The following is a 13910-nucleotide window of genomic DNA, read 5'->3' as shown; positions in this document are numbered from 1 at the left end:
TAATACGATTAATCCCCAATCCCCACAGTTTTAAGCGTGCACTCATTTGTTCAGACTGGCCTACTGCCACAACGCATTAACCTAACTATACCTGTGTGGCCCATTCAAAAAAAACAAAAAAAACCATAATCAGGTTCCTCGCATCATGTTCTCATACACTTTATGCAGTTAATAGCCCTCTGTGTCTGTACTGCTACATACTTAGGCAGTTAACTGGTTCATGCAGCTTTACATGAACACCCGAGCCTTACACTATGGCTGGTCCAAATAACTAAAGCAATTGTTACCATCCACCTCTCGTGTCCCCCCTTTTCCTCATAGTTTGTAAGCTTGTGAGCAGGGCCCTCATTCCTCCTGGTATCTGTTTTAAACTGTGATTTCTGTTATGCTGTAATGTCTATTGTCTGTACAAGTCCCCTCTATAAGTTGTAAAGTGCTGTGCAATATGTTGGCGCTATATAAATAAAAATTATTATTATTATTATTATTATGGGCTCTTTACAGTCTAAGGCTGTGTGCACAAGTTGCTGATTTTTTGCGTTTTTTTCGTGTTTTTTCACGATAAAAACGCTATAAAACCGCAAATAAAAGCATACAATATGCATCCCATCATTTAGAATGAATTCCGCATGTTTTGTGCACATGATGCGTTTTTTTTCCGCGAAAAAAACGCATCGCGGTAAAAAACGCAGCATGTTCTTTAATTTTGCAGGTTTTTTTGCTGATTTCCCACTATAAAATGCATTGGGAAATGTCCGGAAAAAAACGCACCAAAACCGCGTCAAAAACGCATGCCGATTTCTTGCAGATTTCTTGCAGAAAATTTCAGGTTTTTCTCAGGAATTTTCTGCAAGAAATCCTGACGTGTGCACATAGCCTAATAGTTCTGTCTATGACAGCATTTAACTTGCTGCTTTGGAGGTAGAAGTGACCCCCTTACCTCTTGTATCCTTCTCCAGCTGCACAGGTTGCGCCAATTATATGCCCGCTCCTGGTACTTTTCTATAAATGTTCAAAACTCTTGTGATCTGTTTAAGTGTTAACAACTACTGTAAATATTTTGTCATATCAAGGAAACAGACAGCAGTTTGCAGCATTTCAAGCAAGAGGACTAGCAGAGACTCTTGCACTGTCACTTGCAGGGATAAATTTTACTTACAGACTAGAAATATTCTTAAATTAAAGGAAACATTGCTTTGAGAATAAATCACCAACACATTTTATTGACCATTGTGATTCTATGATGTTTGTTTTGTTTCATCTAACATATCTTTCCATTTTTTCTCAATTTCTTCTTTGCACAGTAAGAAACTTTCCTCTAGTCTTCTCATTTGATCAACCACTGCGGGATCCCTGTGTCTCATTACCATTTCATACACCATCCACGTAGTTTTAACTAATGAAATATAAAGACAGATTTTAGTTAACAGGCAAAAAGCAAATGTATATATACAGTACAGACCAAAAGTTTGGACACACCTTCTCATGTAAAGATTTTTCTGCATTTTCATGACTATGAAAATTGTACATTCACATTGAAGGCATCAAAACTATGAATTAACACATGTGGAATTATATACTTAACAAAAATGTGTGTAACAACTGAAAATATGTCTTATATTCTGGGTTCTTCAAAGTAGCCACCTTTTACTTTGATGACTGCTTTGCACACTCTTGGCATTCTCTTGATGAGCTTCAAGAGCTAGTCACCGGAAATTGTTTTCACTTCACAGGTGTGCCCTGTCAGGTTTAATAAGTGGATTTATTGCCTTATAAATGGGGTTGGGACCATCAGTTGTGTTGAGCAGAAATCTGGTGGATACACAGCTGATAGTCCTACTGAATAGACTGTTGGAATTTGTATTCTGGCAAGAAAAAAGCAGCTAAGTAAAGAAAAGTGAGTGGCCATCATTACTTTAAGAAATGAAGGTCAGTCAGTCCGAAAAATTGGGAAATCTTTGAAAATGTCCCCAAGTGCAGTTGCAAAAACCGTCAAGCGCTACAAAGAAACTGGCTCACATGAGGACCGCCCCAGGAAAGGAAGACCAAGAGTCATCTCTGCTTCTGAGGATAAGTTTATCTGAGTCAGTTTATCTGAGGATAAGTTTATCTGAGCTTCAGAAATCGCAGGTTAACAGCAGCTCAGATTAGAGACTGGGTCAATGCCACACAGAGTTCTAGCAGCAAACACATCTCTACAGCAACTGTTAAGAGGAGACTTTGTGCAGCAGGCCTTCATAGTAAAATAGCTGCTAGGAAACCACTGCTAAGGACAGGCAACAAGCAGAAGAGAATTGTTTGGGCTAAAGAACACAAGGAATGGACATTAGACCAGTGTTAATCTGTGCTTTGGTCTGATGAGTCCTATCTCTAAACAGCAAAAGCACAAAAAGAGGATTCGGAGATCCTCCAAAAATTAGGAAAAAAAAAAAGCAACAAAAGGCAGAGATTCTTACCTGCTTAGGCCTCCAAACAAATGCACTAACAGGATGCAGTGGACCCATGTGGTTAAAATGGAAACAACACAGGTGCAGCATAACCGATGAGGCAGCCACTCACCAGCTACCAAACTAATGGAGGGGGTGGCTGCTTGGCACATTGCTGCACATAAAAACTTGTATGTGGCGCTGTTCACACAATGGAGATGCAAAGCATCCAGGCAGACCTAGTAGTGACACCCTTCTATTAGATCAGGCGGGCCTTCCCAGCGCTATCCAAATGCACCCCATGTGCACAGACACCACAGTTTACAAGTAGAAAAATCTGTGAAATCTGTGCTTTGGTCTGATGAGTCCAAATTTGAGATCTTTGGTTCCAACCACCCTGTCTTTGTGCGACGCAGAAAAGGTGAGCGGATGGACTCTACATGCCTGGTTCCCACCGTGAAGCATGGAGGAGGAGGTGTGATGATGTGGGGTGCTTTGCTGGTGACACTTGGGGATTTATTCAAAATTGAAGGCATACTGAACCAGCATGGCTACCACAGCATCTTGCAGTGCCATGCTATTCCATCCGGTTTGCGTTTAGTTGGCCCATCATTTATTTTTCAACAGGACAATGACCCCAAACACACCTTCAGGCTGTGTAAGGGCTATTTGACCAAGAAGGAGAGTGATGGGGTGCTACGCTAGATGACCTGGCCTCCACAGTCACCAGACCTGAACCCAATCTAGATGGTTTGGGGTGAGCTGGACCGCAGAGTGAAGGCAAAAGGGCCAACAAGTGCTAAGCATCTCTGGGAACTTCTTCAAGATTGTTGGAAGACCATTCCTGGTGACTACCTCTTGAAGCTCATCAAGAGAATGCCAAGAGTGTGCAAAGCAGTCATCAAAGCAAAAGGTGGCTACTTTGAAGAACCTAGAATATAAGACATAATTTCAGTTGTGTTCACACTTTTTTGGTAAGTATATAATTCCACATGTGTTAATTCATAGTTTTGATGCCTTCAGTGTGAATTTACAATTTTCATAGTCAAGAAAATACAGAAAAATCTTTAAATGATGAGGTGTGTCCAAACTTTTGGTCTGTACTATATATATATATATATATATATATATATACACAGTATATATTTCCTTTTACGTTACACCAACATGAAGGAAAAGTCAAGTATGACCGCCATGAACAGAAACACAGACTCTTGCATGGTATTTTATCGATGAGATTATTGATGGTTGTCCGATTAATGCTCTGCCACGCTGAATGCACTTGGGAACCCAAATCAACAAGATCCTCTGCTGGCAGCTCTCCTTGCAATTGTTGACGAATGATGTGCCACATGTTGATGGGTTTGATGGGAGACAAGTCTGGAGACGCTGCAGACCATGGTAGCACACTTAGGCCAAGCAGGCTTCTCACGGCAGCACAGGCAACGTGTGGCCTTGCATTTGGTGAAATACAGCTTATGGGACACTTTAGAAAAATGACCACACCACTGATACCAGAACCAGATCAATGTAACTATTGTCGCAAACCATAATCCCGAGAATAGAACTGGATTCACGCTCCTGTTATGAACTGGTGGCCTAGGAGCAGCATGAGACGTACTCTGGAGAAGGTGGTACCTGTACTGACCGCAGACCCTGAACTTAACACCGCAACTAGAAGTAGCCGTGGAATGTACCTGTCACTCCCTAGACATCTCGACACAGCCGGAGGACTAATTACCCCTAGAGATAGAAAGGGGAAAACTATCTTGCCTCAGAAAATCCCCAACAAAGGATAGACAGCCCCCACAAATATTGACTGTGAGAAGAGAGGGAAATAACATACGCAGACTGAAATCAGGATTTAGCAAAGGAGGCCAATTCTAGCTAAATAGAAAGGATAGGACAGAGTACTACGCGGTCAGTATTAAAACACTAGAAAATATCCACCACAGAAAATACAAAACTCCACAACTAACTAAAGGCATGGAGGGTATATCTGCATCTCCAGAGATACCAGCTTGGCTAAACAAATCCTTATACAGACCAAGCTGGACAAGAAAAAACATGGAAGGTAACTAGAACGATCAGGCCCACAGCATGTGGACTGCAGAAAACAAAGCCAGCACTTATCTTTGTTGAAAGGATCAGCAAGCAAGAGAGACCAGGCAGGGAAGTGAATCCTCCAGGAAACAATGGACAACTGGCACTAACCAAAGGGTCAAGCAAGACTAAATAGCCCAGTCAAAATTGCAATAAGTGGACACACCTAATGACTGCTGGATCCAAAGACAGCAGCACTCCCACTTATAACCACCGGAGGGAGCCCAAGAGCAGAATTCACAACACGCTCCCTCACAAAGTTCACACTTTAGATAATTGGCTGATCCAAAGGTTCCACAAGCAAACAAATGTAACAATGAGCTGTTAATTTACCTGGAATAAAGTCTAAAGGAGACTGGCTATGTAATGCCACCCCAAATCATAATCCTTGGAATAGGACCGGTGTCACATTCACTACAAAGTCGTTTTCACAGTGTTGCCCACATGGTCTTGTCAGATTCAATCAATGATTCTTAGTGATCAATTTTGTGCTGCAATTGAAATTAGACATAACTTACCAAGCCTAAGACATCAAATAGTCTCTACTGTGAAAAGCATGTGTCTCCAAACTTGACTAAAATTGAGCACACCTGGAACATCACTGGTCATCAATTACAACGGGAGCTGCCAGCAGCGGATCTTGATGATTTGCCCAAGTGCAGCAGCATGGCAGAACACTCTTCAATATCGCCATGTCATACTAGCACACAGTGATCCAGAGAGTCTGATTTTCCAACATGACATTCATGTCATTCAGAAGAGCAGTGGAATGGCGTTGAATATTGGAGAAGAGGCCAATAGGTGAGTACATTAACACATCGACACTACAGTAAAAAATGTTCATGGCAGGACTTCTTTAACAACCTCATTGATAGCATGCCAAAGTGGGTAAGTATGTTATTTCAGCACGTTGTGTTCATAGTTGATATTGAATCAATGAGGATATTTTAAAATTTTTGTTTAAAGTTTTTGCTCATTTGCACATCAGTATGTGTGTCAGTCCCACAATCTCAAAATCGTATTTCTCAAACATAGACACATGGACCAATTTCATAGAAAGCCAAATAAACCTATTAATATGCTTTTTGAAGTGAGAGAAGAAGCAACACCTATCAGGGAGGATACAACCATACAATCTCCATATAGATGCTTCTATAGTTTGGTTTAATGCTGCAAGACAACAGTGCCAGCTACTGGACCACTGGCTCTTGGGTCATTGGGCAACAGAGAAAGGGAATATTTTTTAACTTACGTAGTAGGAAAGCCCTATCATCTTACATGAAAATATTCTGGCTTGCTTTTTATATCAAGAAAAGTATAGATGATATAAGGGCTATCCAATGTTTTATCGGATAGCACTGGGCCTAGTATTGAATTCGACATGAGAAAACAATTGCAGCATGCTGCGAATGGCTCCAATATTCAGATGACGCACACCCATACAAGTCTGTGGGTGCATGTGAAACATCGGACTGCACTCGGATGTCTACACAGAGACAGTGGAGGAGATGTAGAAATAAGTTCTCCATCTTCTCCACACCTGTACTGTGATTCTCTAGTGCGAGATAGTTGGATCACACTCATATGACACTCAGCTCAAACAGGTGCGGAGAAGAGGGAGAACTTAATTTCTTCATCTCCTCCAGAGTGTCATTAGCTTATTCAACCCAATTTTATCGCATGAGAAAATCTATGCCAGTGTGAGTGAGCCGTTAGTGTCATACACTGAGATAGGGCCCCATATTAAGGTGTGGTCCTATAGGTATGCTGTTCTGTAGCCTGTACTCATTGCTACAGACCTTGATAATTACATGATTGATTGTGTTACATGCTTCGAACAGCATTATTGTTTAGAAAAAGCATGAGGAACATCAAGTGTAAGCTTAAAGTGATAGATAACGACGTTGTCCAATTGTGAAAGCCAATAAATCTATTACATGGCACAAAATGATAATTCTGTATTTTTCAGATTATAAGAGGCAACTTTTATGATCCCCCAAATTAGGGGGAAAATAGGGGTGTGTCTTATAACACTGGTCTTACTAATGCTGCGGGCCCGGAGCTGGGGGTGTTGTGGTGGTGCGGTGGTCCTGCGGTGTGCAGTGGTGGTACGGCGGTGAGTGGTGGTCCTGCGGTGTGGTATGGCGGTGAGCAGCAGCCCTGCGGCGGCATTTGTCAGCCGCCATTCTTCTTTTGGGGTCCGGCGTCCAGCTTCTTACTCGGTGCAGATGGAGGAAAGCCAAGATCTCCATCTGCGCCTGCCTCTACGTAATGTCTCCAGGAAAATGGCCGCAGATGCGGCACAGGCGTAGATGGAGATCTTGGCACCAAGATCTCGGGAGATGAGATCTCAGCGCCAAGATCTCCATCTGCGCATGCGCCGCCTCAGCAGCTATTTTTCTGGAGTCCACCACATAGTAAACAGTGCGGGGGCTCTGGGCTTTCAGAAAATGTCGGCGGAGCCCTTGCACCACCGAACACCCGCAGCGCCACTCTTGCCTCCTCCAGCAGTGACCCTGGGACTCTGCTCCACTGCGGCCTGCACCACCGAACACCAGCTTCACCGCAGCCACTACGCCCGATAAGCAATAAGACCCCTGGATTGTAAGAAGCACCACCATTTTATTAAAAAAAAGTTTTTTCTCCTCAAAATTTGGGGTGCGTCTTATAATCCGGTACGTTTTATAAACCGCAAAATGCGATAAAAGGAGAGATCTGCAGTAGAAACAACTGAGTTATGTACTAAGGTATAACACACGAGAATATAGAATCACTGACATGTTTCTATTTTTCACTGGAAGTAATAATGTTCTCATAAAATTGTGTTTCTTGCAGCCTAATATAGGTTTCCTACATTTGGATTGCTCACTCTGATCCTACCTGATAACGTTTCCATTTGCTCTAGCATTCTTTCCAGATCCATGTTAAGATCGGTTAACATCTTGGAAACATCTTCAGATGTCTGCTTGTCTGAGTTTGCTTCTGCCATCTAGTCTAAAAACAATGTCCTTGAGAATTATTATAATAATATATTATTATATTTGTGGTATATATTGCAGCCAACAACAATATTATATATATTAGAACAGTTATTGTTAGGCATAACTAACAAACTGAAATCTGGAGAATTTGTTACCATTCCATGACCTTTCTATTGTACTGAAAGAATGATTTTATAAAATCATTCTATCTCCCTAATTCATCAAGACTGGCAATCTTCAGGGTGAGGCTCCTGATTTATTAAGAGGTGCACGTAATACCTCGTAACGAATAAAGCAAGGCACAATGTGGTGTGCACCTCCACATCCCTGCTGGAATAAGATTTGTGATAAGGTAAAAGCCTCTGCTCATCATGAATTGGATAAGCAGCGTTCTGCCCCAGGTTCACCCACAGAACAGTGCGAAAATGGCTTGAAAACACCAAAAGTCACACAATTTTAGAGCATCTTCAAGTTGCAACAGAATTTTGCCACTTTTCAAAGCTTTTTACTCCAGAATTCCCTATAGCTTTGTATCCAGAATATAGATATATGCTGTGTACAACTGGCAAAAGTGTCTGAAAACATAAGGACACATTAAGTAGTTGCTTTCTGATGATTTTACAGACCTGGAAATTATTAGATTTCCTATTATTTGCTTTCCCATGTAAGCTGAAAAAGCTGAAGTTGAAAAGAGGCTTATACAAATGGATAATGATCCTAAACACACTTCAAAATCCATAATAGACTACTTCAAAAGGCGCAAGCTGAAGGGTTTACAATGGCCCTCACAGTCCCCTGATCTGAACATCATAGAAAATCTTTGGCTAGACCTCAAAATAGCAATGATGCAAGACGACCCAGGAATCTCACAGAAATGGAAGAATTTTCCAAGGAAGAATGGATAAAAATCCCTCAGAAATGAATTTAAAGACTCCTGGCTGGCTACAAAAAGCTTTGATACTTGCAAAAGGGGGTACTATTGGATACTAACCATGCAGGGTGCCCAAACTTTTGCATTTGCCCATTTTCCTTTTTGTGATTCTTCAAATGTACAAGATGAAAGTATATATATATATATATATATATATATATATATATATATATATATATATATATATATACCTAAAATACAAAGGAAATGTGTCATCTTGAAGTTTAGGCCTTTTAGAGATCTTCAGCTTGCTTAACTGATCACAATAACAGTAATTTTGACCAGGGGTGCCTAAACTTTTATATGCCACTGTAACATCATTAAAGGGAACCTGTCACTCCCAAAAGGGCGTTTGAAACTAAAAGAGCCACCTTGTGCAGCAGTAATGCTGCATTCTGACAAGGTGGCTCTTTTAGTTCTGGGCTCATTTCAAAACAGCGGTGAGGAGGCGGCGCCCGGCGCCAAGAAGACATGAGTGACGGCTGTGTGGCGTCTGTAGGAGGGGGGGAAAGGCCTGCCTCCAGCACTGAAGAAAGGTATTTAGGACAAATTACAAAACGGATTATTTCTGCAGTTACAGCACCCAGAACTAAAAGAGCCACCTTGTCAGAATGCAGCATTACTGCTGCACAAGGTGGCTCTTTTAGTTTCAAACGCCTGGGGGGGGGGGGTGACAGGTTCCCTTTAAGGAAGGTCTCCCATCAAAATTTGCATCCTCTCATGTCTCACGTCTGTACAGCTTTTACCAACAGGTCATTTGACAGTTATGTCTTCATGTGAACGCTGCAGACAATTAGCAGATGATGATCAGCAACAGCACATCAATACTATGTCTAGGCAGACTTCCACTCTGAAAATAAATGCTGCAGCCGATCAGCGGGACAATGCTAAGAGTAGCAGCACTGTCATCGATGGAACGATACCACTGCGCGGGGGGAGTGGGGGGGGGGGGTTGTATAGATTGTTTTTATTATCTATGGAGCCCAGAAGTGATTAAGCAGTGGGGTTGTCATGTAGTGGATGACCCCTTTAAGAGAACCCGCTCAGTGACTGGAAGATAGCAGGTGAACCGGGTTGTGGAGCTTGCGGCTGTACATGGGGGTAGAGATTGTCAATATGCGTGCTGATAGTATGGGGCTGTGGTTGCATATGGAAGGTTGTGGTTGTTACTGTACTGTGAATGTCACACAAAGGTTTTTGAAGCATTCAAAAAGCAACAAGTCTTTCAAATGGAAACAACTTTAGGACACATTCTTTTTATGGTTACAGTTTGTTGCAGGCTTTTGAATTGACAGTGTATTTTTGGGGCATGTGACATGCACTTTTTTTCCTTTTCCATGAGGAGTTTTTCAAAACCTCTTCAGCAAAAATAAAAATACTGAAAAACTCCTTATATGAATATCAAAATGAATTACCCATAGAAAATGAATGGGAAAGGTTTTCTGAGCATATTTCTAGCAGTTTTTGAGGAGGATTTTAGAACAAATTTGCACCAAAACCCTCCTAAAAACTCTCTGTGAACATAGCCTAAGGCTATGTGCCCACGTTCCGGATTTTTAGCGTTTTTGCCGCGGTTTTCCACTGCGGAAACACTTAAAAAATGCTTATATTAAGCATCCCATTATTTTAATGCATTTCGCAATTTTTGTGCCCATGCTGCGTTTTTTTTCCGCAGCGGAAAAGCATTGCAGAAAAAAACGCAGCATGTTCATTAATTTTGCGGAAAATCCGCGGGTTTCCCGCTATAGAATTGTATTTGGACCATTGTAAAAAAAAACTCAAAAAATCCACGAAAAAACGTGCAAAAACACGACAATTATGCGCAAAAACTCAAGAAGAACGCAAGCGGATTTCCTGCGAAGGGAGTCCGGATTTTATCAGGAACATTCTGCGTACTTTCTGCACGTGGGCACATAGCCTAAGTGGACATTTACACATGGTTGGTTAGCTGCTGAATTTTGAGCCAGTACTACATCAGAAACAAATACCCAATTTTTGCTGCGAATACACGACACAATTCATATTTTTGTTGCATATTTGTGGCATGTTTCACCCTATGCATTGCTTAAAAACGCACACAAGGAATTGAAATTCACGCTGCAGGTCAATTTCCTCACAGATTATTTTCTTGCAGCACGTGGAGGAAATGTCATACACCATTGTAATATATTGTGCAAATCTGGCAGCAAATACTGTACAGCACCGATAAGCAAACCCTGACATAGACACTAAGGCCCATTTCACATGTCTGACATTCACTGCCCGAGTAAGGGGCCTATGGAGTCTATCGTTGCTGTTCATACTCGCACCATGAATGTCGGACATGTGAAACCTGCACGCCTGTCCTTGCCCCGTAAGCGTTGGATGGTATAATATATTATTAAATTCTCTATTTTTATATCTATTTCCAATTATCCCATACTTTTTCCTTATAGTTTTGCTCTTTTCTCTCAGAAGCCCTCGATGCTCAGCTTCCTGCGTCACTCAGTAACTGCCACCTCACCCACCGTGCAGGCTGTGCTGTCATGGTAACTCCACGAGGCCTGTAGTTTCCTGAGATTCACCTGACTCCTCTTATTTATGATTATGTAAAGTCCTATGCTGGGCTGATAAACAAGGAGAAATGTTAAAAATCCAGAAATGTTTTTATCTCCCCCAATATTGAAATTATTTCCAGAGAGAAAACATGAGACATAATAAAATAAATTAATGATGCAAGCAAACATGGCTGTAAGAATGAGGGAGATAGCAGAGGTACACCTCTCTGATATACCAATTGCTAGAGATGAACAAATTACTTCATAACAATTTGCATAAATCCAGTAAAATGGTGGCCAGCTGGATATCATTTTGCTGCATTCTTTATAGGGCCATGAAAGGGTTAAAAAGTAATAAAAAAAAAACTACACTCACTTGTTCTTGACCTACCCCTCACCTGTTCTGCTTCCACATCTCCCTGCTGAGTCCTCCTTTTACCCTCTTTTCGTCCTCTATGCTTTTTGTACATGCATTGCGTCCCATACACAACAGGCCTAATGCTGTAAGATCCTAAGAGCGAAGGGTGACCAAAGGGAGTGAGGGAGGACCATCTGTTACAGATTTTGTACTGCCGTGCGAAATTCAAGTTATGTTTCAGGTTCCAGTAATATCTCATCAATAGGGTAAGTTGGTAGGTTCACACGACCGGTCCACATCCGAGAAAAATAGTCCCATTATTCTGATCAGAATGGCATCAATTTTTCTCAGATGTTAATAAAAAAAAAAATCATCTCCATTCTGTCAGTCCATGAAAATCAGACCGCACACAGATGTCATCGATTTTTTTCATGGACCCAGAGACTTGCTTTGGTGATTTTGATCTGACATTAGTATCAAAATTGCATGTTTCATTTTTTTTTCTTTTGTAACCACTCGGTCCAAAGAAAGGATCGGACATGTGCAGAACCCCATAGAATATCATAGGTATGAGTGCTAATAGATTGCGTGCACGCGCACATACAGAGATACTACATAAATGTCATTACACCCTAAATAATATTTTATCAATTAACTTCTATAGTCAAGAGTGACAATTATACCTAATGTTTGACAGAATGAGGGGACTTAGCCAATTCCATCCCTCCTATTACTGTGAGGAAATGGGGTTCCCCTGGCAGCTGAGGGCAGGACAAATGTCACTAGATGTAATTTGGCAATTCCTAAAATTACTAAAATAAATAAAAAATGATTTATATACACAGTCATGGATGAAAGTGTTGGCACCCTTGAAATTGCAAAAATTTAAGTATTTCTCCCAGAAAATTATTGCAATTACACATGTTTTGTTATAGTCTATGTGGAATACACGGCACTCTGTAAACGGTGGATATTGGTGCTCAAGTAGGGTTCCCAACCCGTATTGATAAATTTATGAAACAAACTTGGCACTCAGTGTTTTTTGCGGTAGCCGATGAATTGTGCTGCGTCCAATAGCGGCACAAACCTTCACCACAGTAAACAGCCATTCTGTGGCATTACAGCAATTTATCGGCTACCGCATACATTATTTGAAGGGCAAATTGGCTAACTATATACATTCAAGATAAACTTCATTGCTCTGAGGAAGGTCCGTGTTTGACCGAAAACGTTCAGCAAATGATTTGTTTGTCAGGATGTGAAATAAACAGCCCTATTCTTCAGAAAACACTGAGTGCCAAGTTTGTTTCGTAAAGTAAACATGTTTTGTTATACACATGTTTATTTCCTTTATGTGTATTGGAACAACACAAAATTTATTAGCACCTTTCCAAAATTGTGGGTAAACAACTTTGCTTCAAGTACAGTATGTGATGGTTGTTCAAACTCACCTGTGGTGAGTAATAGATGTGGGCAATATGAAAATCACACCTGAAACCAGATAAAAAGGGGAGAAATTGACTCAATATTTGCATTGTGTGTCTGTGTGTGCCACATTCAGCATGGAGAATAGAAAGAATAGAAGAAAACTGTTTGATAACTTGCAATCCAAAATTGTGAAAAATATCATCACTCAGTCTCAAGGTTACAAGTCCATCTCCAGAGATCTTGATGTTCCTTTATCCATGTATGCAACATAACTAAGAAGTTTACAACCCATGGCACTGTAACTAATCTCCTTGGACATGGACGGCAGAGAATAATGTATGAAATGTTGCAACGCAGGAAAGTTCGGATGGTGGATGAGCAGCCTCAATCAAGTTCCAAAGAAATTCAAGCTCTCCTTCCTGTGTTCTCCCCTCATGTGCTGTCCTGTTTGAGCTGTCTCCCCCTGTGCTCTGTCTCTCTCACCCCTGTGCGCTTTCTCTCTCCCCCATCTGCTGTTTGTGTGGTGCGTACGGTGTATACAGTGTGTGTGTGTGTGTGTGTGTGTGTGTGTGTGGTGCATACAGCTTATACAGTGTGTGTGTGTGGTGCGTACGGCGTATACAGTGTGTGTGTGTGTGTGTGTGTGGTGCGTACGGCGTATACAGTGTGTGTGTGTGTGGTGCGATGGTGTTCCGCTGGTGGTACCGCGCAAGAAGCTGGTACCACCAGCAGTTTCCATATTGAGGCACCCATCACTTGGGTGTCCCAATATGGCGGTCGGTGAACTTCCGCCGCTTGGAATTCTGGGATCTGGACACAACTGGACGGAACAGGATGCGAAGACATTATAAGGCAAGTATATATTAAGATATATATTTATATATGTGTGTATAAATCTTCTCAGCTCCTCCTATTCTATAACCGTTTGCCTCAATATATCAGGCTTTCCCTTTACCCTTTAAGAGCATATGGATTCTTGCAAAATCATCCTCATACATTGGCCCCCATAAAAAAAAAATCTCTTCAAGTGCAAGAGAAAGAGTAGCACAAGACTGTCATAAATGTCACAAGCTACATACATCGTCAAAAGGTGGAAATATTGATTTTGTGACTCACACCATACGCTGTGGAGAACACATCAGGTGA

General features: G+C 41.4%; 1 protein-coding gene across 3 annotated transcripts; it reads right to left on the bottom strand.

Moving 5' to 3' along the window:
• Window positions 1-1205: 1205 nt before the first annotated feature.
• SYCE3 (synaptonemal complex central element protein 3) lies at window positions 1206-11513 on the bottom strand. 3 transcript variants are annotated; one of them, XM_077257097.1, is made up of 4 exons: window positions 11377-11513; window positions 10864-11047; window positions 7410-7537; window positions 1206-1396 (listed from the first exon to the last, which is right to left on the bottom strand). In XM_077257097.1, the coding sequence occupies exons 3-4, from the start codon at window positions 7516-7518 to the stop codon at window positions 1239-1241; spliced, it is 267 nt and encodes an 88-aa protein (XP_077113212.1). In that variant the 5' UTR covers window positions 7519-7537; window positions 10864-11047; window positions 11377-11513; the 3' UTR covers window positions 1206-1238. The 3 variants fall into 3 exon arrangements, with proteins under 3 accessions (XP_077113212.1, XP_077113213.1, XP_077113211.1); XM_077257098.1 differs by having other exon boundaries at window positions 7410-7518; XM_077257096.1 differs by having other exon boundaries at window positions 7410-7523; window positions 11377-11506.
• Between the last annotated feature and the right edge of the window lie 2397 nt (window positions 11514-13910).

The sequence above is a fragment of the Ranitomeya variabilis genome, chromosome 4, assembly GCF_051348905.1.
Source record: "Ranitomeya variabilis isolate aRanVar5 chromosome 4, aRanVar5.hap1, whole genome shotgun sequence".
Lineage (NCBI taxonomy): Eukaryota > Metazoa > Chordata > Amphibia > Anura > Dendrobatidae > Ranitomeya > Ranitomeya variabilis.
Note: the sequence above shows the minus strand (reverse complement) of the source record. Positions and strands in the feature narration are given on the sequence as shown.

Bases quoted from the DNA above. Each gene is read 5' to 3' on its own strand.
- SYCE3 (XM_077257097.1), bottom strand. From the start codon at position 7,518: ATGGCAGAAGCAAACTCAGACAAGCAGACATCTGAAGATGTTTCCAAG. The intron at 1,397-7,409 runs GTAGGATCAGAG...ATATTTCATTAG, and splicing joins GCAAATGGAAACGTTATCAG to TTAAAACTACGTGGATGGTG.